Below are 27,644 nucleotides of genomic sequence, written 5' to 3'. Positions count from 1 at the left end.
CTGAAGGCGTTGTTTTTCAGTTTATGGTTTTACTCCACAGTTAAAATTTCACACAATAGAATTTCAATGACTTTACTTGCGTCCACCAGACGTATGGAAGTCAGTATATCGTATTTGAGATTGCTCCAAAAGGAAAAAGTAGTTACATAAGACGGAACAGACTGAACTTTTTTCATTTAGGAAGGAATTTTTGCCCCTTGTTGTGAAATCAGGGACATCTCCCTCAGTGTGGATGAAATGCTTGTGTCGTCTAGGAGCTTCCAGACAAATCTTTCTTTTTATTTGGATTCTTAAAATAGGAAGAGGAATGCACAGTATCTCTCCGCATGTATGTGCAGTAGAAAAGAAAAAACGAAACAAACTTTAATCTTTATTTAATGTGCATAAAAATACACACATTAGCGAGTCCTTTGCAAGTTCTGCTCTAAGACAAAAGTAAGATATTAGTTTTTCAACTTATACAACCAAACACAACCACAATGATCCGCTCACATTCTGTTTCCATTATTCCACCCAACTCTGTCCAATCGTGCTATTTACAACCTTGGCTTCAACAGTCTTGACACATCATAAGAAGTTATGGTTCTCACACGCACGCACGCACGCACGCACGCACGCACTCACACACGCACTTACACACACACACACACACACACACACACACAGACACTGTTGTGTTACTTGGGTTTGGCAGTAATGCTAGTTTACTACTGTAGGTACTAACTTAGTTAGCCCAGGTATGTTAATGTTTGCAGACACACACACTGTTAAATTCATTCCTTACACTTTTGCTTGTTATTTTTGGGTTTAGAGAAACAAAAAAAAAGAAAAAAAGATTGTTTTAGATACAGACTGTCACTCTTACCAGACCTCCATGCACATCATTTCAACATGTGGATGAATTCAAATCTTGACAGGCCTTACATGCCTAGTTCAGGTTGTTAAGCCATTATTGTTTGAGGTCGGGGTTTGGCAATAGTCAGTCATCATGTTTTGTTCACATCTTGTTTACTAAATATTAACATTTTTCTTGGAGGGTGTTTTTTGACCGACCAAGACATGTACTTAAGATATTCTGGCTCCATAGATAACCAGTCGCACTGACAGGAAGAGGAAACATCATTCCCAGTTGAGCAACTGTGATAACAAATAAGAGTCTTCTGGGAAGAGTTATCACATTCACTTAGTCCTTACAGACACTTTATTGTAACTGACTGTCAAATGAAATATTTTCTTATTACATAAATTCTTCACATCTGCTTATTACATTTCTTTCTTCCATGCCAAAAGTCAGGATCAAGTTAAATGTGGGAACATGTGCTTTCACTATAATTCTCTGGTTTCCAGGATATATCTGTGTAGATGAGTTTTATTGATGGGATGGATGGTAACTATTGTGGAATCTTTTGATTGCTTTATTTCTGCAGTTTTACAATTTATATTTACATTCATTTAAAATATTATGAAACAGACACACAGAAAGAGGAATTAAATAACAAAAAACATCATCTTTTATTTTAGGTCTGTAGGAAACATTTGACCGTAGTTTAAACAAAGGATTTAAAACTCAAAGTATCCCTGTGAGTCAGAGGTTTTTACACAACACCTGCAGGATTATTAAAGATCATTTCCAAAAATAAAATGATGCACTTTAACTATTTTTCTCCTGAAATGAAACCCATTTATCTTTGCGAACTTAGTAACTCCTTGTGACCTCATGAGAGTTCAAAGCTTCCCACACTAATCCTTCTTTGGCAGGGAAGCTCCCACATGGCCAAAAACTCACCCCGTGTATCTGTATCCTTTCTCTCTCACTCTCTTCTTCTACCACTAAAACACTCACTAGGCTCCACATGGATTTAAACACCTTCACGAATCCCCACCACAAAAGCTAATCCCAAGCTAATGAAGCTAGCATTCCTTTTGTTTATTTGTTAGCAATTGTTTGGCCGTTTGTGATTACTGGGGGACGGGTTTAATGAGCTACCTGGATAGTTACTGCTGTGAACTGTGTGTGAAGGAGTGTGGGAACATGCTGTTTCCATCCATTAACTCTGATATTGCTGTAATACAATGTGAACCAGGGCCATAATAGCTTCCTTTGAAACTGATGCTAAAAAATAATTTGCTCCTGGTTGTTTCCCATTTGAACAGAGGAACAAAACAGAACAGGTCAAACAATGGATGTCAGCACACAGATGTCTCTGGCTCATTACTTGTAACTCTGTCCACAGTGTTACAGATTACTTCCATGCGTGACACTCGCTAACAGTAGGAACATTTGACAAAATAAGGGCAGCAAGGCAACAGCAGGGGTATTGACCCCAATGAGTAATATACATAGAAGAGGATAATATAAGATGACACCTTGCAATTCAAATCAGTCTGCCAAAGCCAGGAAATGGTGAGACAGGGCATTGTTTCATTTATCATCAGCTGTTTTGACAGAGTAAATAAAGATGATGACAATAAACATGACTAATATAATAACGCAAAGGAACATCACATGCGGCCTGGGAAACAACTTAGGGGAAAATACAGTAGTTACTGTCAGCAATCTACATTTGATGATGCCTTTCTCGCATAAGACTTGATCGCCTGATGTCATGGCACTTAGTGACTGGACCTATTTCAGCAGACTCATGCTCCCTGCCCACCTCATTGCCCTGCAGTGTATACAGTTGGGTCATAAAGTGACAGGCCTTTGGATGCTGTCACCAGTATAACAAAACCCTCTTCTGACGTTCACCTAATCCAAGACAGGATCCAGAAGGCCCCTTGTTTGATAGTTATGTGTCTTGTGTGTGTTTGAATGGAGGTATTTACAGTGCCCGTTGCCATAGCAGTGTTGTGTCTGAATCGGGAATCGGTTACATAAATGTAGATAGATCGTTTCTTCTACACACACTCACACACACACACACACACACACACACACACACACACACACACACACACACACACAAAGTCACACTTTGTAGTCTCTGGATAACAAATGTTAAAAGATACTGATTGAAGTCGACCCGACACTAGATGACACTTGCTCCGTGCCACTTGTATCAAAAGAGCTTGAAACTTGGACAATGGTAATTAATTATATTTGTGCAAAAAAACAGATAAATAGTTCTTCCACCACAAACAGTTTTTTGTAAAGGAGACACAGTCAGAGAGAAACAACTGTGCAGTGGAAAGTGTAGTGTTTTCATAATAATGTTCTTGAACACTGTGGTCAGGGTGGAGAGTGGGCACGGCTTCAGAAGTAAAGATCCGGGTTCAATTCCCGACCCACGCCAAGAACCGCTCTACACTGAATTTTGATTAGATAATTACCTAATTTACCCATGACCAAAGTCTTTCATTAACCTTAAACAAACCAATTTTTCGTATCGTTTATGGAGTTATATCACTGCCAACACTGTGTGTACACAAAGAGGTATTTTGAGTGCTGAGATTTGATCGTGCACACAATCACACTGTCTCACTTGCTCTTTCAACGCTTCAACCCTAAAATAGCAAAGATTAATGAGTGTTCACTCTTGTGTTGCCTCCCATGCCACTCAGTCATTCAGTAATTTAAGTGTTAGGATGAAGTGTGCATTATTTGAGAGCATAGATTAGATAGCAAGAATATTCAAGATAACTTTCTTTACGATAATTATAAGTGCAGCTGTGATGGAGAAATACTCTTTTTATTTTATGAACATTTCTCAAACATTTTGTGAGATCAGTGTATTCGAATGCCTTTAATTGCTTTTCACCTCCCGTTTTGGGATACACTTTGAAAGACTAAATCTTTTTGTCCGAGTTCCCGCGTGTTCTGTCTGCGGAAAGAAAATTGTACATACAGTGAGATAACAGGAACACGGTGTACTTTATCTGCATGCCAGCTGTGTGGTCCAAATCAGCACGAAAACCCTGGCTAGGTTTGAATTTTAGACACACGCAACTCTGCAGCAGCGCATACAGAAACAGGACACACACAATCGCTCAGACTCCCCAGAAGGCGGGAGTCAGGGTGAACAATGCTGGTGGGATGATGACACGCTGTCCTCTCAGGATGGGAACAAGGTCAAGGGAACAATCAGCCCTGGAGGTAGAGAAAGGGAAATCAAAGTTCAAAATTGTTACAATAAGGCATGCGCTATGAAATAAGACATCTAACTGGGTTGAATAACCTTTTTCTCCCTGACACTGAAATTTGTAGTCTTCACCTAAAGGTTGTTGCTGTCGGCTACTTCCTGCTGTGATTACAGTTTACTGTAGTATGTCCCACATTTAATCACACCGGTCCCATTCAGTCCTGGTAGCAAGACAGTATCCATTTCACCCTGGCATTCATTCATTCATTTCTCACAGTAAAAAAATAATAACAACATAATAACAGGATAGTACTATTCTCTATACTGTGCAAAAAAGAATTCAAAGGATATTTTTTGGCTCTAGTCTGAGCGGATTATTATTTTTTTATTTTGCAGTTGCTTCTTCAGAATGGTATTTTGTTGGGAACTTTGGAACTAAACAACTCACACAAGCTCTGTTTTTGACGCAAAGCTGTGATAATATTCTGCAAAGCATAAAAGTCCACCAGGAGGTTGACTTTTTTTTTAATTTTATTTAATTTTTAAAACATTTTCATAATAGCTTCAATCAGTTTTCTTTAGAAGGCCTTAGCGAGCACAATTGAAGTTCAAAATTTATAACCACTGATTTGAATAATTTCTTTTAAGTTGTCTTTTCACTTATGCATCAGTTTACTTCTAGTGGAATTCGTTTTACATAAAAATGAATGACGCTATGGCGCTGCCTTTTAAAGATACTGAAGCTAATGGTTTTGCATTATATAACAAATTCAATGAGGCGTGCAACTTGGACTTCAGCTTGAAGTGAAAATCACAGTGAACAGATGCTTTAATCTTGTCTGTCAGTCTGCAAATGGAGGCAAAGAGAAGAGTCAGATATTCCATGTCTATTATGTGTTGTTTACTTCCACTTGGAGGTGAAGCACGACCTTTTCATGAGAGGGTGTGTGACCCACATCATTCCCGGGCTGCCGCTGTCGGAATCTCATTCGCAGCATTCCTCCCTTCCCTCCTGAATGCCATACATCTCAACCCGCCACGCTGCTTTCCTAGAAATCTTTTTTATGGAAACCAGCCCCCTTCCTTTTGACTGTGAATCCAACTCCTGTTGCTGCTAATTGGCCCAAAGAAACACCTGCACCTCATAACGCCTCACCTCTTTAAATAGATGTAATAATTACCTTTATCAATGTGTTACCACATACAGTGCAGAGCTCAGCACTGCAGATCTGTAAGCAAGGATTGAAAGGGAGTAGAACTTGTTTCTGAGGGTTTGGCCACCAGCCCCATGTTGCAACATCAAGACAGTGTGACAATGCAATGAACGTCACTCACATTAACGTCCAAACACGTCACAAGGAATGCTTTTGCAGTGACTATTCTGTACATTAACATGACCTCACCTTAATTATATGCGAATGAAAAGAATGACTGGTTGAACAGGAATGCTATTAGTAAGTAATTGAACAATATAGAATATAAAAGTTGACACCTGCATGACCTCGGTGGAAAGAAAATAGTGAAGTATGTCATGTCTGTGTCAGAACTGCAATGGAATAAACACACTGTATAAGCATATTAAATCCTACTGGACCACTGTAATGATATTTATTATAATATGTAAAGTAATTACTGTATCAACACTGGCTCTGCAGCTGTAATAACTTAAGATATTTTGATACTAACCACCAACCAACAAAACCAACAAACTAAAAACAATCAAACTAATTATGCGTAGAAAAGACCATACAAGGTCAGCTTGATGACTTATTACTTTTCCTTACTATTTCTTTTAGTAATTAAGCCCATTAGCATGATAGATAGAGATATTATACGATGGCTTCTTAGATGGTTTCATGCATCTGAAGTTCATGAATTGATTGATTGAGTGTACAACATGAGTGTGACTGACCTAGGAAGCATGTGTCGCTAATTTCAAGCGAGAAAACCATCATGTGAATTGAGTCTGACTCCAACCGTTTGCAAGCTTCAGTTCAAACTTCTGCCATAATTGTGTTTCAATTGTTACTGAAAAACAATTATGCAATTTATGTTGGCAATGTAAGAGAATGTATATTCATGCCTCGCCCCATAGTGGTTGCAGCCAATTGGGAATAATTGGCCCACTGGTGCTCCTGATGGCCATTCTGTGCATAGCTGCCAGCTTTGGAAAGAATTATGAGGCTGCATCCATTAAAATTCCATGCAGAAAGGTCATCGGCTGGTCAGAAAATGTCAATAACATTTTAATGGATAGCACCAGTTTCAGGGCTGGGTAACATGACAGCATTTCAGAGCAGCTCACAGAGGTGACGTTGTATCAGCATTGTTCATTAACATCCTGTGACATGGGAAGTACTTATGCAGGAAGCAGCCATCTCCTGAGCTGTGCTGAATAACAGGAGGCAGAGGAGAGTCAGATCAAGTACAACACACACACACACACACACACACACAAACACACACACAAACTACTCTCCCTCTGAATTAAAATCACATACCCTCACACACACAATGCACCTTTTGTATCTGCTTCATTATGTAGCTTAAGTAGGAATGAATCAGTATCCTGTGTTAAGGTCACCGAGTTTATTTTCAGATATTACTGAATATTGTGGTTTTGCCATTGTACTGTATGTGTGTGTGTGTGTGTGTGTGTGTGTGTGTGTGTGTGTGTGTGTGTGAGAGAGAGAGAGAGAGAGCGAGAGAGAGAGAGAGAGAGAGTGTGTGTATTAGCATCTGCCATCCCATTACACAAGCTCAGAAGTTCTCACAGAATTACGCACATACATGATCACACTCCCTCGGCTTCAACCACAAGTTTATTTTACCTCAGAATTTCCTTTTATTTATAAAGGAAGTTGGAAAAATATTTCCTGTGGCAATAATTGAAACAATGAAAAAAAAAACATAACATTAAAGCAGTTATGTAATTATACATCAAAGAAAATTATAGAGGCAAAACATATCAGGGATGTTTTCTCAAGGCTTTTATTAAACAAAGGAAGAACTCTGAGATAAAAATACTCAGAGTATCATTACGAATACATTTTGTGAACCCTTGTCAGAGCCTCATGAAAACTTCACTAGACAACAGCTTCATATATGGATTCGATTGCCTGATAATCATAACAGCTCCCCCGCTGAGTTCAGCATTTGCTTTTGTGATCTCTCTCCCATGTTTCTTTGTTTAAGCGTCAGTTTGTTCCTTAATTAAATCTTTTTTTCTTTATATTTTCTTGTATTTTCTGGCTCTTATAAAGGCCCCATTGTTCCTTCAATACCCCTTGGAGACAGAATCCAGTATTCTGTTTTTTGTCTCCTTTTACTTATTTTCTTTCAACTCTCTGGCCAAGATCTACGAGGAAGTGCAGACACTTATCAAGAAATGGCAAAGACTATCATCAAAAAACCATGCTGTGTCCAGTTGTTTGCTTGGTTTACTAATACGTGCCATGCAAGGAATGCTGTTAAGCTTTACCATGGAGAAAGAATGATATTTTTGCAAGTACATTGAAATTAGGCATGTTTTTGCCCAGAAGATAGTTTCATGATAAAGTCCCTCATTTCTGAAACCATGTGTTTTCTGACTTTGGGATCACATTCCCTCAGGGCCTCTATTCATCAAGGTTCTTACAGTCACTCCTGTGAAGTAAAATGAGGGCTAAAAATACCCTCAATAATAACAATGTGCACTCAACACATTCAGAAGACTGACAGGCCAATCTAAATGCAATTAGACAAATTATATTTACACACCAAAGGTTTTCAATGCACACCATTGTACACTGTTTAGCTAGGACGCCTATTAATTGTTTAATTTATCAGATGCCTTGGCTCTGTAATTCGTCTGTTCTCATGGTTTCGATCAATCTGTGTAACATAGCCAATTTGGCCACAACATAAAGGGTTATTCATGCATAATCAATGTGTGAAGCAATGTTGAAGCATTTGTTTTTATAGTGACTGGAGGTATTAGACTTTTGAGGTGCAGTAGATGCAGTTACGGTTGTCATGTCCCAGATCATCATTGTTGTAGCTGTACTTTCTTGCTTCTGTATGGAGGATAAATTAAGTGTAAACAGTTAGAACTTGTTTTCACAAAGCAGGGACACAGCTTTGTACATTGAGCTATTATCTTCAAAGTCAAAGTCTGTCACCTGTTATTATCCATCTCTTAGGAGCTCCTAACATGTTAGGACAGCTCTGCAACTTTCCTCAAACTTGGAGTAGACAAGAGTAATTTTTGAAGAAAGTTGATGAAATGCTCATAATTACTACAAACTATTACAAAAAGAAAAAAGAGATATTCAGTGCAGGTAGGGCAGGTTTCATCCTGTGAAAAACACCTTAAGGTCTAAAACTGTATAAATCTTTAATTTTTTGTTGTTGCATAAAACAATCTGCTTGGATGCTGCAGCTTAATAAGCTGTTAACACGTGCCCCACACTCTTTATAAAAACAGTGTAAGGTAATGGACTGACTCACATCTCATTGTGTGCCAAACTAAGCTCTTGTTGTCTGCTGTCTGTTCATTGTCATGGAGATAAAGCAGGAGGTCTATGATGAACAGAATGATACTGTTCTAAGTAAGGATTTGAAAAGCAGGACGGAAGAACGGATCCCAGACTTTATTTCATTACTAAGATTAAGAAATAGAAACTGTTTTTTTTTTAATTTTATTGTAATCAGTCTAGAAATAGACAAGCCTTACAAGTCCTTACAATTTCACAACCGATTTAATGATTCATGAGTCTCGTGACTACATACAGTGGGGTCCAAAAGTCTGACACCACTTTCCCATGGGAAAATGGTCTCAGACTTTTGGACTCCACAAAGTAGGTATTTTGGTAACATAATACAGTATGATCCATATTTTCTGTATAGCAAACAACACATTAAATCCAAATTGAAAGTAGTGCTGTCTGAGTTGGTAAGTCACATGGAGACAATTTTGGGAACAATTTCCTCCTCTATTTGCGCACTTTGTAGCTTCCACATCCTGATAAACATATGACTCTGGTTAAGTCTGCAGTGCACCCTTTTTCTTTTCTTAGTAGAAAGTCACAGTGGATACAAATAGAAAAGCCTGAACCAACAATCTGTCTTCATACAGATATTACCTTCACAAAAAGGTTTAAGGGTTAAAATCACATGTAACCCCATTTAACCACATTAATCCCTGGCTACCATCATTTTCACATCGCAAGTCCAAGGCCTGCCAACTCCATACACATCGCTGCCAAAGAATTCGGCCTGACCTCGTGTAAATATCTGACGTTTCGTTTTAGCAGTGCATCTTATGAAAAGTAAATCCAACCACTCGAATTCAGTGATCATGTTCAAGTATCTATTGAGGTTAAATGGGCAGAATTTATTGTTGAGAGAGCTGCATCAAGCTGCACCAAAGGTAATATTTCAGTCACTCTACAGTGATCCTGTAGTTACTGTAAAAAGCTGTGTTCATATCAAAGCTGATCATCATCAGAGCTGCTTTAAACCTGTAGGTCAGGAGCGGGGCCGTAAGCCAGGTTGGATGATGTAACTGCGTCAGTCTGAAATACAGTCTTCACGGAGTAGAGACACACAATGTCATGAAACTGGGGTCTAACAGGTAGCACCAATCTTAAGACTGCACTAAATGGAATGGGAGATTTTCGGGGTCCACATCCCATCGTTCGGACGCCAGCTTGTTAATATGTTTTCAAATAAAAGAAGAAACAGAGGAATGAAAAGGAAGGAAGCAGCCCGAGGGAGGTCTCATGAAGAAAAGCAGCAGGGGTTGAACTGGTGAGAAGTTTAAATACACAAAGACCAAGATTCATTTCTTCACCTCTGGGGTTTCAGGCTGTCGGAGGATTTAGAATCTGAGTTGACTGGGTCAAGAATGTTTCTGAGCCGTGTTTAGAATATTGTTCCTACAATGTGTTTGTTAGTGCAAAGCACAACTGAAGAATGTAAGTTTGTTGAGACAAAGAGACAGACATTTTTGACTTGTCCTATTAGGAAATAGCAGCCCATTGGTAATCTAACCCACATTTCCAAACTCACACACACCACACACACATACACACACACACACACACACAAGCAAACACACACACTATTCTCCCTTGAGTTGGGCTCAAATGCTCCCAGATCATGTGCATGTATTTCTGTTCTCTTTAATGTCTTCTTCGACTTATGTTGCATTGTTGGAAACGTGTCTGCCCATATGTTTACCCTATCACGTGCATGCATGTATACATGTTTTGCAGCAAAGACACGTGAGCAACACAAATGTAGTCAGGTTAAACCTTTATCTGTGTATCTGCACAGCCATCCCGCAATTGCTTTTAACAGCGTGCATCCCATGCCTCAGGGGGGCTATATCGCCGTGTGGTCTTTGGCAAATTCTGTGTTTTCTTACTGTCGTCAGTGAGGCATGCGAGCAGTCTATACACATAAGCACGCACGCACACACAAATACACACACCAGGGTTATTTTTAGAAAAGACTCAGACTTTTTTTATGCTCCACTGGCCATTGCCAGGCAGTCTGGGTGTGTGTGCATGGTGCGTCTAAGTCTCTTTTGTGTTCGGGGTGCCCGGAGGGGGGGTCTGGCAGCCAGAAAGAAGAGAGGAAGAGAAACGCAAAAACTTGAGAATAAACCTGTAATTCTGCAATGTTATGGGATTTTTATTTAATTTTAACAAGAATACTCAACTGCACACATGCAGTGACTTTCCTGTACAATTTGATGCCAATCTAAGACAGCCTTGTACACATGGAGCCTGATGAAATGAATATGATGTATTTCAAAAAAAGCTCCTATTACTGAGAAAAAGTTTAATATTTTTAGTATGACTCATGAAAGGGCTTTCGCTGATTTGATTTGTCAAAGCCCTTACTCACTCCTCCCAGGTAGGATTTAATCATTGTGTTCCTGTAAATTGCAACATCAACTTCATGAATGGGAATTAAAAGGAAGCTCCATTACCATCTTTTATTCTATATGAGTTCATGGTGTTGTAATTCGTAGAGAACTCCTCCTCCCTTTTAACTGACTTCCCACTGACAAAATGCAGAACGTGTATCATGATTTATGGCTCTGCTGTGGGGCGCAGACAGGAGATTTGGCACCGTGTGTGTGTGCATGAATAACAGGGAGACAGGAGGTGAAAAGTTGGGATACCATCTACATTACTTTTCTACCGCTTCTGCAGATGTGGTCAGCAGTGGATGTGTGTTGATTCATTTGAACAGCATTTTTAACAAGAAAAGCAGACACATTTCCCCGTGTGTGTGTGTGTATCCATGTTGATCTCATCCAGCTGGAACATAGCAGTCGAGTGTGAATGAGCATCCAGTCCTTACATGCAGACAGCCAGTTGAACAACGGCGGATCCGACAAACAGGCGATCCTCTTCTGATCTCCAACGGCTATAATTTGTTCTCCTTATACCCCTGAATAATCCTGTCCTGGGGGGGCTACATGAGGACAAATGTCCTTGGAGAGGGTAAAGTCTGCGCCGTTTTCCAACTGGTTTCTGTGTTTTCATGGGAAAGCCTGGCTGACAGCTCCACAGGGACTGGGACTCCTCTGTTTTTCTGTTCCCTCTGAGATTAGTGAACAGATTTTTTGAAGTTTTTGATGTCTCTCATGATCCTCAGTGACTTAATCCCTGCTCATGCGACCCCATGTAGCTGCTTTTGGAGGGATTATTTAGATACATTTACTCCTAGAGCTGGATAATTTATATCCAATATCTTATTGAAGAGTGAAATGAACAACTCATGCCTCTACCTGTGTTATCATCATATCCACATTACTGGTGGTCTTCTCTCAAACATTTCTTTTGTGTGAATAATGTCAGGCACCAGATTTCATCCCATTTTCACGATCTTTGGTTAAAAAATATCATATTTTGTCAATATTATCTGAGGAATTAACTTAATCAACATATCGTCTTTTCAAAGAAATGCAAATAGTCAGGGAAAAATAACATCCCTCCCCACACACACACATGCATAGTTTGACAGGTCTTTATAGACATCAAATAGCAGCTCTTAATATATTTTGTTCCTGCTCTTTAGCTTGTACTTATTTTTAGACAGCTCCTACATAACATACACTCACTCACCTTTCACACTCAACTGTGACTTCGGTCAGAAAGTGTTGCAATCTGCATCTCAGTTGGAGGGTGGAATTATGAAAGGATGTAGCAGAGAAATTCCCCACTGCAATTGTTAGGGGAAAAAAAGACTCTCACAGACAGTAGTAATTGTTCTATTATCTAATTATCATATAATAAGGATGCTACAATCAAGAGAATCAAAAGCCACACGGGTCAAAGTGCATTAACACAATGTGCTCTCCCACATCAGCATTGAACAAGATCTAATTCACAACCCTGACATGTGTTTCAGTGTTTCAGCTGACAGGAAAGCCTGAAGGGAATTTATAAAAGATATTCTTATTACAACCTTGTCAAAAAAAAATTATAAATGAAAGGTAACTTCGAAATCAGCTTATATTTGCTGAGATCAGAGGGATAACTGCCAGGGTGCTTGAGTGAAGGCTGAATACACATGATCTTAAAATATTCACAGCCAGATAAAATAGCCAACTTTATAATATCATAAAACTGACTATTGTAAGTAGCTAAGAATTAAAAAAAAAAAAGTCTTAGGATTTAGCTGCATCGAGGAGGTTGATTTTCTATTTTGAATTATGATAAATGAAAGATGAAACAAATCACAGCTAATACAGAGAACCACTAAATAATTAATGTTTCATAAAGCAATTTCATCTAATGGTTTAATCTACTCTGTTCTTTGCAGTTGTCAGTCACTTGAATATCTTAATACAAGGGATTTATCAACAAGGTTCTACAACAATACAAAAGCACAATGGGATATTACTTTGGGCAGCTGGTACATGTAGGGTAGTTCAACACAGATGGATGCATAATGCAGGAAATGTTTGCTCATGAAGCTCAATGTTTATGTTTAAATACAATAATAGTCCCACATCCACAATGTGTACGCACACATTCTTACTGTATGCAGGCATTACCTGCATTACTGTAAGCAATTTTAGCCTCTAACTGTAGTGCCCTTGAAAGCTCAATGCAATGCACATAGACAGACACACAAACAAAATGAACATATCTTTACCAATTTGGCAACACAGGCACAACATTTAGGAATAAAAGATGCGGAAAACAAGCAAATACAGAAATGCGAAACAAATACGGAACAAATCTGCAAAGGCAGAAAAAAGAAAATGTGTTTTCTTAAGTTGCAGTGCTTTGAGCTCTGAGGGCCACAATATCTAACCCTTGCTATCAGTATTCCAACCTTATAGGGGTACTCCACCCAAAGTCCATCTTTTGAATCAACACTCACCCGCTGTGGGCTTGAAACGTGAGAGTACAAAGTCTGTAGCTCCCTCGCTGATGGAGAGCAGCAGCTGTGGTCAGTTTGAAACCGGGCAGTTGCCGTATATTTAAATGGTAAGAAAGTGTTAATGGCAGAAAGAAAATGTGTGGAATAAGTAAATATGGAAAGCTTTGCTATTGTACTCCTGGAGGAAGTCGGATCTTTGGGGTTTGAGAGATTTGTAGAGATGTTTTGAACGTCTTTTCCACCATAAAATCTTGTCACCTTTGGAATCCACTGGAACTGACTGAATTCGAGCTGCTGTTCTCTCTCAGTGAGGAAACTACAAACTCTACTGCCAACTTTTAAAACCTAGGCTGAGCATTTTGGGATAGTGTAACACTTAAACCTCACAACAACTCGTTGAGTAAGTGAAGGCCAGCCAAAAATGTCCTCACAAGGCTGAAACTCAAATTGGGTCCCACAAAGACATTAAGCACACCACCACCATGTGTTACCAGCTGTGGCCAGTATCTAGCTCAGATTCAAATGTGTGTTCCTGTATTACAATGGGTCATTATTTAGAGCCTCTCTCTCTCTCACACACATACATACACAAACACACATACATATATACACACACACACACACACACACACACACACACACACACAATGGGGCAGCTTCAGGCCATCAGATTAGTGAAGATTGACCCCTTCCCCACCCTGAAGCAACTTCCTTTTTTTGTCTGAACCAATCAAAACGAGGGGTTGGCAGAGAGTGTAATGTGAAACCGGGGTCTATGCTCAACACTTCAAACCTAGGGCACAGTTGGAGGCCAACAGAAACAACAGCCGTAGACCTTCACACTCTCTCACTCTCACAGATTTTTCCTTACTTTGTTATACCCAGACAGACACTGTTTACAAACACAATCTGCTTCATGTACACTCCGTTTATTGGGCAAGACACAGACACACACCTCAGAGGGCTTTGCCATGTGGGACTTACACTGTGGACTGCTGCTATGGATTAACCATTTTGGTGACAGGCTGTGTGTGTTACAGACTGGAGTAGTCTCAGTCTAGAGTAACTGGACCTAGCCACTCAAGGTTGTCATTGCCTATTGGAGCTAGTTAAAGCTAGCCACCGTATCTGCATGAGGCTACAGGACCCTCTTTCTGTGTGGAGGGTGGATGATGCAGTGTGTGCTCTCCTTCCTCTCCCCTCAGCTGAGCTCCGGATCCCCCTGTAGCTGCGAGGTCGGCCCTGAAGGGACAAAGAAAAAGAAATCCAAGAACCTGTAAGTACTCAAGTCTCAAATGATTTTTTGTTGTTGTTGTTGTTGTGTTTGCTCTTTGTGGTCATCCTCACTTTTACCATCTGCTCATTTTGAAAGTTGTAAGCAAAGACCGGCATGTTGAAGCTTTGACTTGTAGATTTAAAATAAAAAGAGGATTTATAGTTAGTGTGTAAGAAAAATAAGGCAACAATATAATGTTTAATCTTTCATAGTCCTGACAACTATAATGGGATTTACCACCTCTGTGTTCAGTGTTAGGTCATCAGCCTTTTATTTTCATGCTATTTTAATCAACATGTGTTACAGTTTTCACACCTGCTTTAACATCCATTATTTTTAGAGGATGGCATTACTTGTGTCCAAACTAATGGTGAACGATAATGACTTGTTATATAGCAGCCCATGGGGGGTTAATTGAGATTCTAGGACCTATTCTGACAACGTGTTAGCATGGGTGTGATTGGATTAGCGGCTGGAAGATGTTAGGACATGTCCACAGTAGGATGGCTAAATATAAAACCTCTCCTTTTTGTGTTCATTTAGATTAATTTAGGGGGATTGAAAATAGGTTTCAAAATTAGGTTTGTGACTGTGCCCCTTAATGCAAACATTGTGACATGCAAGTGTTTTGGCTACTTTGATATCCTGTGCGACGCCTACACGTTCTCAAAGCTGCAAAATGTAGAAGCATGTTTCATGCTAAAGGTGGCTAATCATTTAACGCTGGCCATAATTTACATAATGAAGTGGTAAATGGTGTGTGTGCTGCTGAGGAGTGTGGAACCATATGGGTCTCTCACATTTTCAGTGGTGTGAGAAGTAAGGTGTGTGTGTGTGTGTTTAGAGTGTTTGTTTGAGTGTGTTTGTGTGTGTCAGATGTGTGTGTGTCTGTGTGTGTGTTGAGAGGGTTTGTTTGAGTGTGTTTGTGTGTGTCAGATGTGTGTGTGTTGAGAGTGTTTGTTTGAGTGTGTGTGTGCGTCAGATGTGTGTCGACGCCTCAGTAATTCATCAGCTGTTGAGTGAACTTTATTCACGCTCCTGTTCATCAAGATGAAAGAACATTTCACACCTTGAGGACAATAAAACCACTCACAGTGGCTGTCCTTGGGTCTGATAGCTGCCCATTCTTCTGCACAAGCTGTGTTTAAGGTTGTTTAGTTAACCAGCAGATTAAGTGATTAAGATTCCACAGCTTTTTTTTTTTTTATTTAACCAGAGTCCCGAGTATGTTGCCCTTTTGTCAGCTGCTGCAAACACCCTCAAACCCATTCTCCTTGCTTTAATAAAACAGACACTTCAAAGAGTACAGAAGTGATTTTTAGGGATAAGAAATGTGTTCTACTTTGCTTTTAAATCTAGTGAGCAGGCTTCTTTTAATCGGTTTGCAGAAATGAAAGACATATTTCCAAATCAGTATTTAATTTGCAATCAGTTTTGAACAAGGAATTGTGATGAATTGTGTTGAGCACACTTCATTATAGCAACATCAAACAGGATTTGCTGAGTTGATTCGTTAGTTCTCATACCACTTTCATGAAGAAGGAATCCTTTGATTCTATTCAACCAAAGACGTGATACACAGAATAAGTGATGCAGTAATGACTCCGTGTGATGTGTGCCTGACAGTTTCTCCCACACATGCAACTCAGCTCTACAGTGTTTGTTGACATAGGTCATGGTTAGCAAACAGTGATTTGTTTCCTAGCAGGCGATAGACAAACATGCATCATGATGTTAGCTCATCTACTATTATACATCACTCTGTTGAGTTGAGGATTCCCTTTTTTGGTCAAAAACAGAACACTATGATTTAATTAAATTTTTTGAATAGTCATAATAAGTTGAAGTGTCCAAATGTAAACAACAGCTTGTGCCAGTCAAATTATTTTTTATCAAACTCATAGATTTGCTTCTACTTCTCAGACAATTTTCTTTTAAGTAGATGTGAGATAAGACACAGAAGCTAGATCTAAAAATGTACTGGGTTTTTGGATGCTGTTCAAGTCCTTTTCTTCTTTATATCCCAGTGTAGATGCTTGAAATACTGCCAGATCTTATTTCATGACTTAGTGAGTCTGTTAGACTGTGTACACATTTTATTATGGGGGACCAGTTTCTACTTTTCCCTTGTTCCAGTGCTAGATGGTGATTGGTTGCTAAGTAAACATGTAATTGCCTTGCCAGGTGCAATGCCAATTACCTTAAATTGGTTCATCTGGGGTTTTTTTTCTTTGCTATTTAAGAGGCATCTGGACTGCTTAGTTGTGACATTGATGAAGGCTGCATGGAAGAAAACAGTTTGTCTTCAGTAGATAAAATGACTTCCTGTTGTTGATGCAACCCTCTTCTGTCATCATTAGTCAATATAAAAAGGATAACCCTCTAACCCCTCTGAGCATGGTGGAAACTCTACATGTTTACACACTTGGCTTCTGTACTTGTTACTGTGCTAATCCTTGTTTCAGTTCAATTCTCAACATCATGAGCCTGAAGTCACTTATGAAGCTTTCTTCATTGCCATTTCTTTTTTATTATGCCACACTGTAAACCTATACCAGGGCCAATAATCTACTCCATCATATTAAGTCACAGAAATAAACACACTCTCAACACAATATCTTTCTAACTCAGGGGAATACAAATGCAATATGTTGCTGCTATCCTATATAACCAAGCATGAAGGAAATAACATTTTTTCCTCCAGATGTTGGTAGACTGATCTATAACATATAGAGAGAGCCAATGGAGCAAGTAGATGTACATCTGTAGCACAGAATCATGCTGAGTTAAAGACCTTTGGCCATGTGCTTTTTGGAGCGTTGTATCCAGTAGCACTGGATTTGATTTTCTTTACTCCACCATTTTGTACATGGTGTGCTGTGTGTTTTTAACCTTTTTGTCGAGTAAAGTTGATATCGATGAACACATGCACCTGAATAGATCTAGATTTCAGCTGAACTTAGAATCACATTCTTTACTTCTTAGGTTTGGGAATGTGGAATCATTTGATGATGGGAGGCTGTTTTCTTGTGATAGACACATTCATTTGGTCCTGTGTAGAGGTGGAGATTGTGATCCTGATGGATTACTCCATGTTTTTGTCTCACACTTATTTGGAGTGGTCTCAGTCTGGCAATTAGTATCACTATAAACAATCTTCTTCTCGCCTTAATCAACATAGTCACCGATGAATTAAACAAATCTCAATACACAACAGCCATTGTAGCAGAAGAAAATAAATTGCATTTTTGCACAAAGAAGTGTAGTGGTACTTGCATGTAAAAGCACGTTACATCTGTCCTCTTTGAATCCTCCTCTCTCCACTGCTACAAAGCACTTGGCCACAGCACAGTGAATTCATTGTTTCTCCTTCACTCATGCATCATTTACAACAACACAGACGGTCTGATCCTTGACTTCCTAAGCATTTTTTCCTCTTCCTTTACTCCTTTTTCCCTACGATCTGTACATTTTCTCACTTCCAGCACGTCTTTTCTCTCTTTTCTTCATCTCTATTTTGTTCACTTTGCTCCCTGTGTCCCTTTTGTCTGGATCCAGCACAGCTGTTTTTCCTGGGATTGTCCACATTATCTCTGCCTCCCCCCTTCATTATCACCTTTTGTTTTTACTCAGTCCAGGTGTTCTGCTTCCCAAAGCAATGAATCCCTGCACAGCCACACTCCCTTTCCCCCCACCCCCATCCGGCAGTTTCCGACAAGTCGCAATAAAGCAATGAACTAATCACAGTAATTTGTGAAGAAATGTGAGATTTTTGACAGAATAATCTGAGTTCATGAAGATGATGATACCCAATGGCAAACTTTCATTTTGGGTGTATTTTACTACCAATACCTTGGAGACTAGAACTGATATCCAACTTCAGTTCCTGAAGGCAGTAAATATAGGCAGATGGGGAGGGCAAAGAAGAGCAGAGCAAAGTGCTAAATGCAAAGTGTTTATTACAAACACATCGGAAATTACCATTTGATGTTTTTGTTCCTCTGTCTGACATCCAGTATGGTGTTTCTCACATAATACTAATTCTGTGCCATCTCTAGTAGCAGTTCCCAGGCAAATAATTAACATCAGTTCTGGCGCTTTGCTGTCAAGGTGCATCTAATGCCCTCCTTTGTGCTGTGAAACTTGGCCAAGGTGAATGTCATTTGTCCAGTTAGACATGATGTGCAATGACCCTGTTGTAGAATCAGTGTTGAGATTATGTGAGCCACTTCAAGCAGTTATGTCTGTGTGTCATCCCGGTTATATGACACACATCTAGAAATACTTAAATAAAGTTACCAGGACTTACTGACACTGGAATTTTTCCATCCCCTATTTAAACACCTGGAAATCAAAGTGTGGACATCCCATTTTGGTTTAAATGACTGGCACTTCCTATCAGTTTGTTAAACTGATGAAGCCTCAATGCTGTGGATACCTGCAGTTTTGGTTTTAATTTCAGGTTGAACGTCAGATTTCAGCTGTTGTCAGCACCACCACAGTGCTTAATGTATTTATTGTACATGATCAGGCGATTAAGTGTTTTAATAGAGTTTTCAATTGATATAGCATTGCATGTGTCCAACACTGTTGAAGTGCACACATTTGAGGTCTTCTAATGCCATGCCCCCGGATTTTTTAAATGTTCAAACGTCTTCAGCCCCAACTGGCTCTTGCTCAAGTGACATTACTTGAGGCAGTTAAACAGACTTTGCACAGCTTCCTCTGGAGCCACAGAAGGCTTTATACAACTTTTCTTTTCACATATGCAGTAATACTGTCCTACATGTGTAAACAGAGTTCCCCTCAGTAACTGTGTTTACATTCTTTCATTTACTTTGTTGTATAGAGCAGTTGTAGGCTTCATACGTACAGTATTTATAGAACTGGAATATCATCAAGGCTACACAATGTAATTCTGCCTGGTCTCATTAATCAATAGGTGACTTATGCCGTGCAGTTGCAGTGTTTACGTTCACTCATTTATAGAGAGTGGCGATCACAGTGACCATGTTGGCAGTGGATTTAGCTTCGCCATATGTGTGTGACTGAAGAAGAGGAGGAGACTGCTTAGTCTTTGTTTAATTTCCATAATGTTGTCTTCACTATCAACTATCTCCACCAGCATTGAAAATGCAAGCAACCGATGCAGACCAATCATAGTTTTTGTGGTCCTTGTATGTTGGCGTTGGATAGTAGCCGCTGTAGCCCCATCATGTAGCTCTCTCTATGCATATCAGTGCCATACACCCAACCATAAATCAAGCATCAGCATTTCTAGTTAAATAAATGACAACATGTTTAAAAGGTGGCTAAAGCCCCTCGGACACTGTATTTAAAAGAAGAAGATTTTTGAGGTTTAGAGTAGGAACAAGTAGGAACGTAACTTGTACTAATCAGTTGAAGGAAGTTTATTGAGAACAAGCATCCGGTGCAGAGAGACTATAAAAGAATATGATATTTCCATGTGTGAGAGAGAGAGAGCTCTGCCACTGCATGTCAGTTGAGACAGATAAACAGGTCGTTACAGTAGTCAGGTCTCTTATTTTGCTAAAAAGATAAATGTCATCTCAACTCACAAACCCATAAAAATAAAAAAACTTGTCCATGCCTCGGTGGAAGGAATCCGTCCTCTCCAAACACTGCGTGGTGATTGGGTGAGCCCAAGGTCCGCCTTCCCCAGACCCCTTAGGACTATATAAAGCTTCACCACAGCCTCTCAGGGGTTAGAGGAATGTGATTGTCAAACAAACCCCTGGGCCCTGAGCTCCGGCAGTCTTGACACACGCTTACATGCTGTCAAATTTCCACACACACCAAGTGAACCTGCGCACAGGCCGGCACCCATGTTTCATACTATGGTTGATTTCTCAGAGAAGTACCTGGAAAGGTAAGAGCAAGGCGGTGTACCTGTGTGCATGTGTGGGTTCGTTTGTGCTTCAATTTTCATTTTCAAGAATTCTAAAACATCAGAAGGGAGGGTACAAAAGTGTGGGTGGGGGCTGCTTGCCGTCCCACAGGAATAGTTGCTCCAGAGCTGGTAGGAAGCTCTCTGACCTCCACATGGATCTCATTTGACAGTCGCAGTGAGGGAGAAGAATCCCCCCGTGAGGGTGAAGCGCTCAAACTATTTTGGAGGAAGAAGCTTTAACTTCTAACTTGAGGCTGCCCCCTGTTCTTATTATACGCAGCCTGGATTTCAGGAATAGGATTGCTCATGTGGCTTTTGTGGCTAGAAAGGTGAGTTTGCTCAGAAATAGAGCTCTTTTTTTGGTCTTGATTGAGGGAGACGATGAATGTGATAGTGTTATATTTATGGACAAAATTTAGGACAATTCCCTTTTTCACTGTTCTTCTAGGAATATTGCAGTGACTCTCTGATTTGCAGAAAGAGGCATGCCTTTCACTTTCTTATCGTCTTACATTTTTTTTTTTTTATGTTTACGGACTTATCACATCTTTGGAATGTTTTGTCTGTGGATAAAGTACAGGACATTTGTTCCCATAGCCCAAACAGTGTTAATGTTATTTAAAGTGTTAGGGACACACTGACACAACCCTTGACCCGTTACACTCACACAGACACAGATTCACAAACAGGCTCACACAGTGTTATTCGTGTTTTGTGCCCTGTACTCACTTCAGGGGCACACAGCCTTCTGTAAATAGAAAGTGGCAGAGGGAATGAAAACATGCTGTAACGCTGCTGCTCTCACTGTCTGTACTCAATGCTGGACCCCAGATTTAACAGGTCAAGCTTTACAGACGGTGAACCCCCCCCCCCCCCCCCCCCCCTTTCCATTGTGGGAAACAAAGCCTCATGAAGCAATCACAAGTCGCGAAGTGGGATGAAATGGGGCAGTGGATTTGGCCGGTGCTTGTGTGGTACATTGTGATCTGCAGTATGTCTGTCTACAGCTCTCCCCCATGTGCTCCCAGAGCCTTTCCCTGGGAGTGCGGCCTACTTTTCAGAACACCAGGAATAGCCAGCAGGGTGCTATTAGTGCGTCTAATGTGAGCCAAGCAAAGAGGGAATAAAGAGTACAGAAACCTGCAGATAATTGCAGAGCTAAAGACCACTCGCTCCTTCACTCAAGCACATAAAGCGGCCTCTCTTGTACAGACACAAGCGGACACTCAGGTGTGTGTACACAGTATAATACCCTGTGCTGCAAACATGGATGTGCTATATATAGTTTGCTCTTGGGGCAGCTGAGCATACACATTAATTTGCTAATCTTCTGCAGAGCATGTGTCATCCTTTTATCAGATTAAGAGAAGGGTAGGGGTCAGTGTATGAAATAAATCAAATGGAGTGTGATACATAGCTAATGGCATTAGAGCTGGGGAGCTAGTAGCAGCTGGAGAGACACAGTGAAGAGGGAAAAGTAGCAACTTTAAATAGAGAGGTACTCAAAGTGAGAGAGTGTGAGAAGAGCCATTAGCACATAAAGAGCAGAGGTGCAAAGAACAGCGGTTAAATAAAATTTCAAGTACAAGAAAAGCATCACTATAAAGTGGCGTTCCTAAAAAAAATAAATAAATAGACTCAAGCACATGACTGCTTTCCATCTTTAGTACTAAACAAAACAGACACAGAAATATGAGTTCTTGTGCTTTTGTGTCGCTGTGTTGGTCTGCATGTATCAGTTCCCTTTTCTTCCTGCTTTAAGTCTGAGTTAAGGGTTTAGAGTTTCACCCAAGGAGGTTTTATTCAACGGAGTAATAGCGTTTTCCATTTGTTTAGGTGATTAGTTATACTTAAGTAGCTGATTTTGCAAAGTCTCTGCGTCCAGAGGAGACTGACATGGCTGTAGTCATCTGCATGACACTGTTGAAAGCATGAAGAATATGTCTTTGCCCACATGGAGGGAGGAGTATTATGTGGCCCTCCTTCAAGTTGAAGTTGCTGTTGACTCCCATTGACCCAATAATCACAGTAGCTGTATCATTTATGGCTGTATCATTTGAGTTGTCGTGCCGGAAGAAAGCTTACACCTCCTGCAGTATGACGCAAAACCCGCAGATACATGCAGATGTCGCAGTTTAAATGCAGACGCCACCTGTAATATGGATCACTTGTTTTCAAGAATATTGTCAGAGCTCTGGGTGAGTGTCTGAACATAAGTGGAAAAAATAAATCATGGGATAATGGAAGCTTAAGTTGTTTCCATTGTGGACACAAACTATGAGGAGTGAAAAAAAAAAGCCTTGCAAGCAATCTGTGCTGCTGTTTGTGTTTGCAGTTTCCTTGACACCCACATGGTGGCAGGATAGAAACATACATCTACATTTCCCTTAAAGTGCCTGTTGTTATGACATCATTGTAACATCATTCCCACGCGGGCTCAGCTTGTATAAAACCAGACATAAATAAGAAAGTCTTTTGTCAGGCCAACAAAATATTTTCCTACCCTTATAAAAAAACAAGTTCTTTTCTTCTTCACATGCACTGGCAAGACAGAGGCTCTCTTTTAGCGAACACGTGCACAGCTCAAGACCTAATTGCCTTGAGTCCAACCTAAAAATAGAACAATCTAATAAATCCAACTCTGGTGTTATGAGTTTATTTAACAGCAAGAGAGTTTTTATTTGGGTAATAATGTCCTTCAGGCTTGGAAGTGTGAGCTATTCACAGGGATACTGCATTAGAGCACCCTGTTGTTTCCATGAAACAGAGGCCTAAATTCTGTGCAGCAGTTCATCATCTGGTTTATGCCTGTTTCACGCAGGGCACTGACGTTATTCCAGTCAACGGATAAGTTATCTCTCCACCAGTGATATTTTGTAAACGGTTATGTATTCTTTGGAATTCATTGCAAAATTTGTTTACGAAATTTTTTTTTCTCTGCCTAGAAGGAGAAAAAAAAAACTTTCACATAGCTTTTACTAGATGTCACACCAAATGCGGTCACCTTTTTCATTTAGCATACACATTTTTAATGAACCACTTTAGAAATTCCCCTCTCCTGAATGTGACGAATGCTTTCCAAAGAGGGCTCTTGAGGTTCTCTGAGTTGACTAAAGTCATCTGCACCAGCTCAGGGCCGCAAACCCAAACACACCCAAATCAATCCACTTACAAAGTCACACTCATCCTGATTTAAAAGGAGCCATTCAGCCGCTATTTCCAGCAACTCATGCAGTCATGTTATATCATGTGTATGGGCAGGTTTCTGCCGTTCCTTCCCTGCAGGCGTTGGAAAAACACACACCTACAGCTGACTGTGTTCTCTGTTCAGTCCGGGAGGCCGCTCTGTGTGTGTGAGACCACGTCACATTTGCAACTGGACGGCCAGTGTGAAACAACATACATCAGACTTCAGAGAAAGAAATAAAATTCATAGTAAATGATCCAGATCTGCCCTAAAATTGAATGGACTTCATCCCTGACCCACACCCCATCCCTCCACTGAATTCGGTGCAAATCGGTTCAGTGCTTATAACATAATCCTACTGACAAATAAACAAATAGGGGTGAAAACATCATTTAATTAGCCCTCTCCTTCTTCCCTTCACACACACATGCACACACTGGTGCAGACTGGGAGTTTCCCAACACCTGTGACTGGCATGAAAGCACCAGTGAAGTGGGCATGAGTTGGCACTTATACAGGGGGTGTTCTTTGAGATGTTTGCGTGGGTGTTCTTTTATCCCCATCCGAGTGTATTCATGCACAGTGCACCCACCCCCGGGTGTTCATGTTTGAATGATATGTGTCTATAACAGGAGGCTCTGTTTCTTAATTTGGGGTGTACATGCTCTCCTGGGGGCTGCGGGCTGGCAGTGGGACAGCTTGCGGTGATGAGGGCCAACGAGCGCACACCACCGCGCTGCATTATTAGCGGGCCAGCCAATCCACAGTGGAAATCAAAAGCAGGGACTCAGGAAATGGGTGTTGAGTGAGGTCACATCCCATTGAGGCAGCACGTGCTCCAGGTCGGGAAAAGCCAGGACAGGCACCATGGGATTATGGGAAAGCGCAGTATTCTGTTGGAGCCCATGGGGGCCGAGGGGTTGGTGTATTACTTGGTTTGAGCGTTAAGGTGGCCAGTACAGGATCTGTGTGTGCGCGCGCGCGCGTGTGTGTGTGTGTGTGTGATGGTTGTCGATTGGGGAAACAGGTGAGGTGGGCGGTTTGGAGGATTTTGGATGCTGCTGCTGGTGGAAAGCAGCAGAGGAGTGAGGAGGTCACTGTGCCCTGTTGCCTCGGCCCTGGGTCAGCTCCCTCTCAGCAACCCCTCTAGGCACATGGAGAATGGCATGATGAAACAGAGGAGTGAGCATTGAGTCTCTCTCCTCCTTCTCTGCCACATTCGCTCAGTCCCTGCCGAGGAACCTGCCAGGGACACATCTACAGGAAAGACTGTTAGAGATATTAGATTGACAGGAGAGACACTGACGCGAAGCGAGGAAAAGGAGCCTGATATCTGCCTTTTGGAGAAATTCTCTTCCACCATACCAACATACCTGGCTGAAGACTAAAATGTACACAACACGACCTCTGTTTTCATCTTTTCTGGCATTTCTGGGTTTGATATCATATGGATTGGATTTACAGTGCTGAAGGGCTTAATTGGTGATTGCCATGCCTTGGATTGTTTCAATTGTGGACATTGGACTTGGACACTCAACACTTTTCTTCCCATCTCTCTTTTTGTCTACCTCCTCTATCTACTTCATCATCCCTGTCATCCCTGATTCAACTTTTCTCCTCCTCCTGCTTCAACTTTCCCCCCTGCTTCTTTTACCCATAAATCTTTCTTCCACTCCATCCCTCTCTTTCCAACTCCTTCTCTCCTCCTTCCTCTCCTCTGTCTTTCTCTCACTCAGGGCCAAAGACATGAAGAATCGGCTGGCTTTCCTGCGGAGGAGGAATGAATCCCCAGGAAGCAACCCAGCCAGCAAGTTAGACAAATCTATGAAGTCAGTCAAGTAAGTGGCCACTTCCTGACAGCATGTGCGTGTGGGTGTGTGTGTAAGTGGCTTTCCGGGTCTCGCCACAACTGGTGATGACCTGGTGTTGGAAGACAGACATGTGGGCAGTAGGAGAGATGGGAGTGTGCTTGTAATGCGTGGTGTTAATAAAATGAATGGGAGCATGTGTTAGTAAGGACGGCATGTCAGAAGGAGGGAAAGTGAATTGTTTGGGTGTTATTTGTTTTAATGATCTAAAAAATATATTTACCATATGAAATATATTAATTTAATATATCACACATATGAAATCTCAGCGATTGATGTGATATTAAAGACTGAAATTGTTTCCACGTTTCGAAACCTGTATTTTGGTCATTGCATTGGACTTCACAGGAAACTGTAAAACATCAGCAAAATATATTCTTTATGAACTTTTAATATATTCTTTACTTAGTAATCATTTAGTTGCAAAAATCTCAATCAATGTCATCTGTAGAATTACATGCAAATATAAATATCATAGGTTGTTAAATTATAATTTCTCTTATAACAGTAAAGTTAAAGAGTAATTCAAGAATGTGATTACTGTATGTCTGCTTATTTTTCAAATAGCAGCTTGAACACATGAAGGCAGTAAGACAAACAAGATGTTAAAGAACAAATGTCATTTTAGTCGATTTGTCAGGACAGATCTCAATAGAATGTCGAATAACGGCTCAGATGTGGACTACACTGAGCGTAAGACAAGCCCTGGAAGGAGGCGTGCTTCATAGCAGGGAACATAAAGGATGAGAGGCAGCAGGGGGCAGACACAAGCCAGTGGGGGGAGGAGGTCTCTAAACCCAACAACGCATCCCCATTGGATGGCCGAAGCCCCTCCCCTCCCGCCTGCCAACTTGTCTTCAGTGGGAATATAAAAACCTACCCCCACCAGAGTGAAGCAGACAGACTCATGGCTCTCAGTGTTGAAACAATCTGTAGGGCAGAACTGAATGTGAGGGAAAGAGCAGTAGACACAGACTAGAGTGGAGCGAGTCAGCGGAGAGGATTTACCTACGTCCAAGTTTCCACTCATCTACCCAGCATAGACAAAGTTCTGCGGATGGGTCACACAATGAGAAACCTGGCTGAGATGGGCTTGTTAAAGAATCGCTCTGCTTTTATCTGCAGGCCCACCCCGGAGGAAGCACTGAAATGGGGGGACTCGCTTGACAAACTGCTGGGACACAAATGTAAGTTACTTTTAATTTCTTAAATTTTTTTCTCTCATATTCTCCTTACTTTACGTACATGCAAATCAGCTATCTGTTGTCTTTAACATGTTTGGCATATGGTTTGTACAAGAGAGTGAATAAAGACATACGGTGCATGCTTGAGGTGGTGGGGGAGGCTGGTTAATCACAGGAAATATGCATGTATTGATATGTGAAACACACACACACACACACACATACATACACACACACACACACACACATACATACACACACACACACACACACACACACACACACACTGCCGCAGTGAACGGGCAGCTTGCAGCAAGTTTACCTAATCCCAACAGACAGAGTCTATGCGTTACATAGAAAGAAGGGGGAAGAAAAAAAAAACAGGCAACCTTCAAGTGCATTGCTATTTTTGTTTTCCACAATTCATCTTCCACAGTTTAGTTTCAAAGCCGATACCAAGCCAGCGCTACATCTGTTCCTCATCTGGCTTTGTTGACCTCTTTATTCTCCCCCCTCTAATTTCCTCCCTTCTACAGTACCTCTTACCTCACTCCTGCTTACCAGAATGAGGTAAGACATAACTGCTTGTATTGGCGCTGCTTATCAGCTAGGGTGATTCATGGGAACGGAAAGGTGCAGACAGGAGTAGTGGGTGGACACGGCTTCCTGCCTTTCTTTCTTCTGGATGCCTTCTTCCTCAAATCATTAACTGGACCGAAACTTAAAAAGCCCGGAGATCCAGAATTAAC

The 27,644-nt window shown here is 40.8% G+C and overlaps 1 protein-coding gene across 3 annotated transcripts in view; it reads left to right on the top strand.

The window, feature by feature from the left end:
* The window catches only part of rgs3a (regulator of G protein signaling 3a), a 143,964-nt gene that overhangs the window by 113,251 nt on the left and 3,069 nt on the right, over window positions 1–27,644 (top strand). For all 3 annotated transcript variants that reach the window (XM_023419513.1, XM_023419515.2, XM_023419514.2), the window contains 3 exons: window positions 14,675–14,745; window positions 25,580–25,681; window positions 26,837–26,898. In XM_023419513.1, coding sequence (XP_023275281.1) covers window positions 14,675–14,745; window positions 25,580–25,681; window positions 26,837–26,898 — 235 coding nt within the window. The remainder of the gene's footprint in view (window positions 1–14,674; window positions 14,746–25,579; window positions 25,682–26,836; window positions 26,899–27,644) is intronic.

Source organism: Seriola lalandi, unplaced genomic scaffold (genome assembly GCF_002814215.2).
Source record: "Seriola lalandi dorsalis isolate HSWRI2012SDOR001 ecotype SW California unplaced genomic scaffold, Sedor1 jcf7180002054606, whole genome shotgun sequence".
Lineage (NCBI taxonomy): Eukaryota > Metazoa > Chordata > Actinopteri > Carangiformes > Carangidae > Seriola > Seriola lalandi.
Note: the sequence above shows the minus strand (reverse complement) of the source record. Positions and strands in the feature narration are given on the sequence as shown.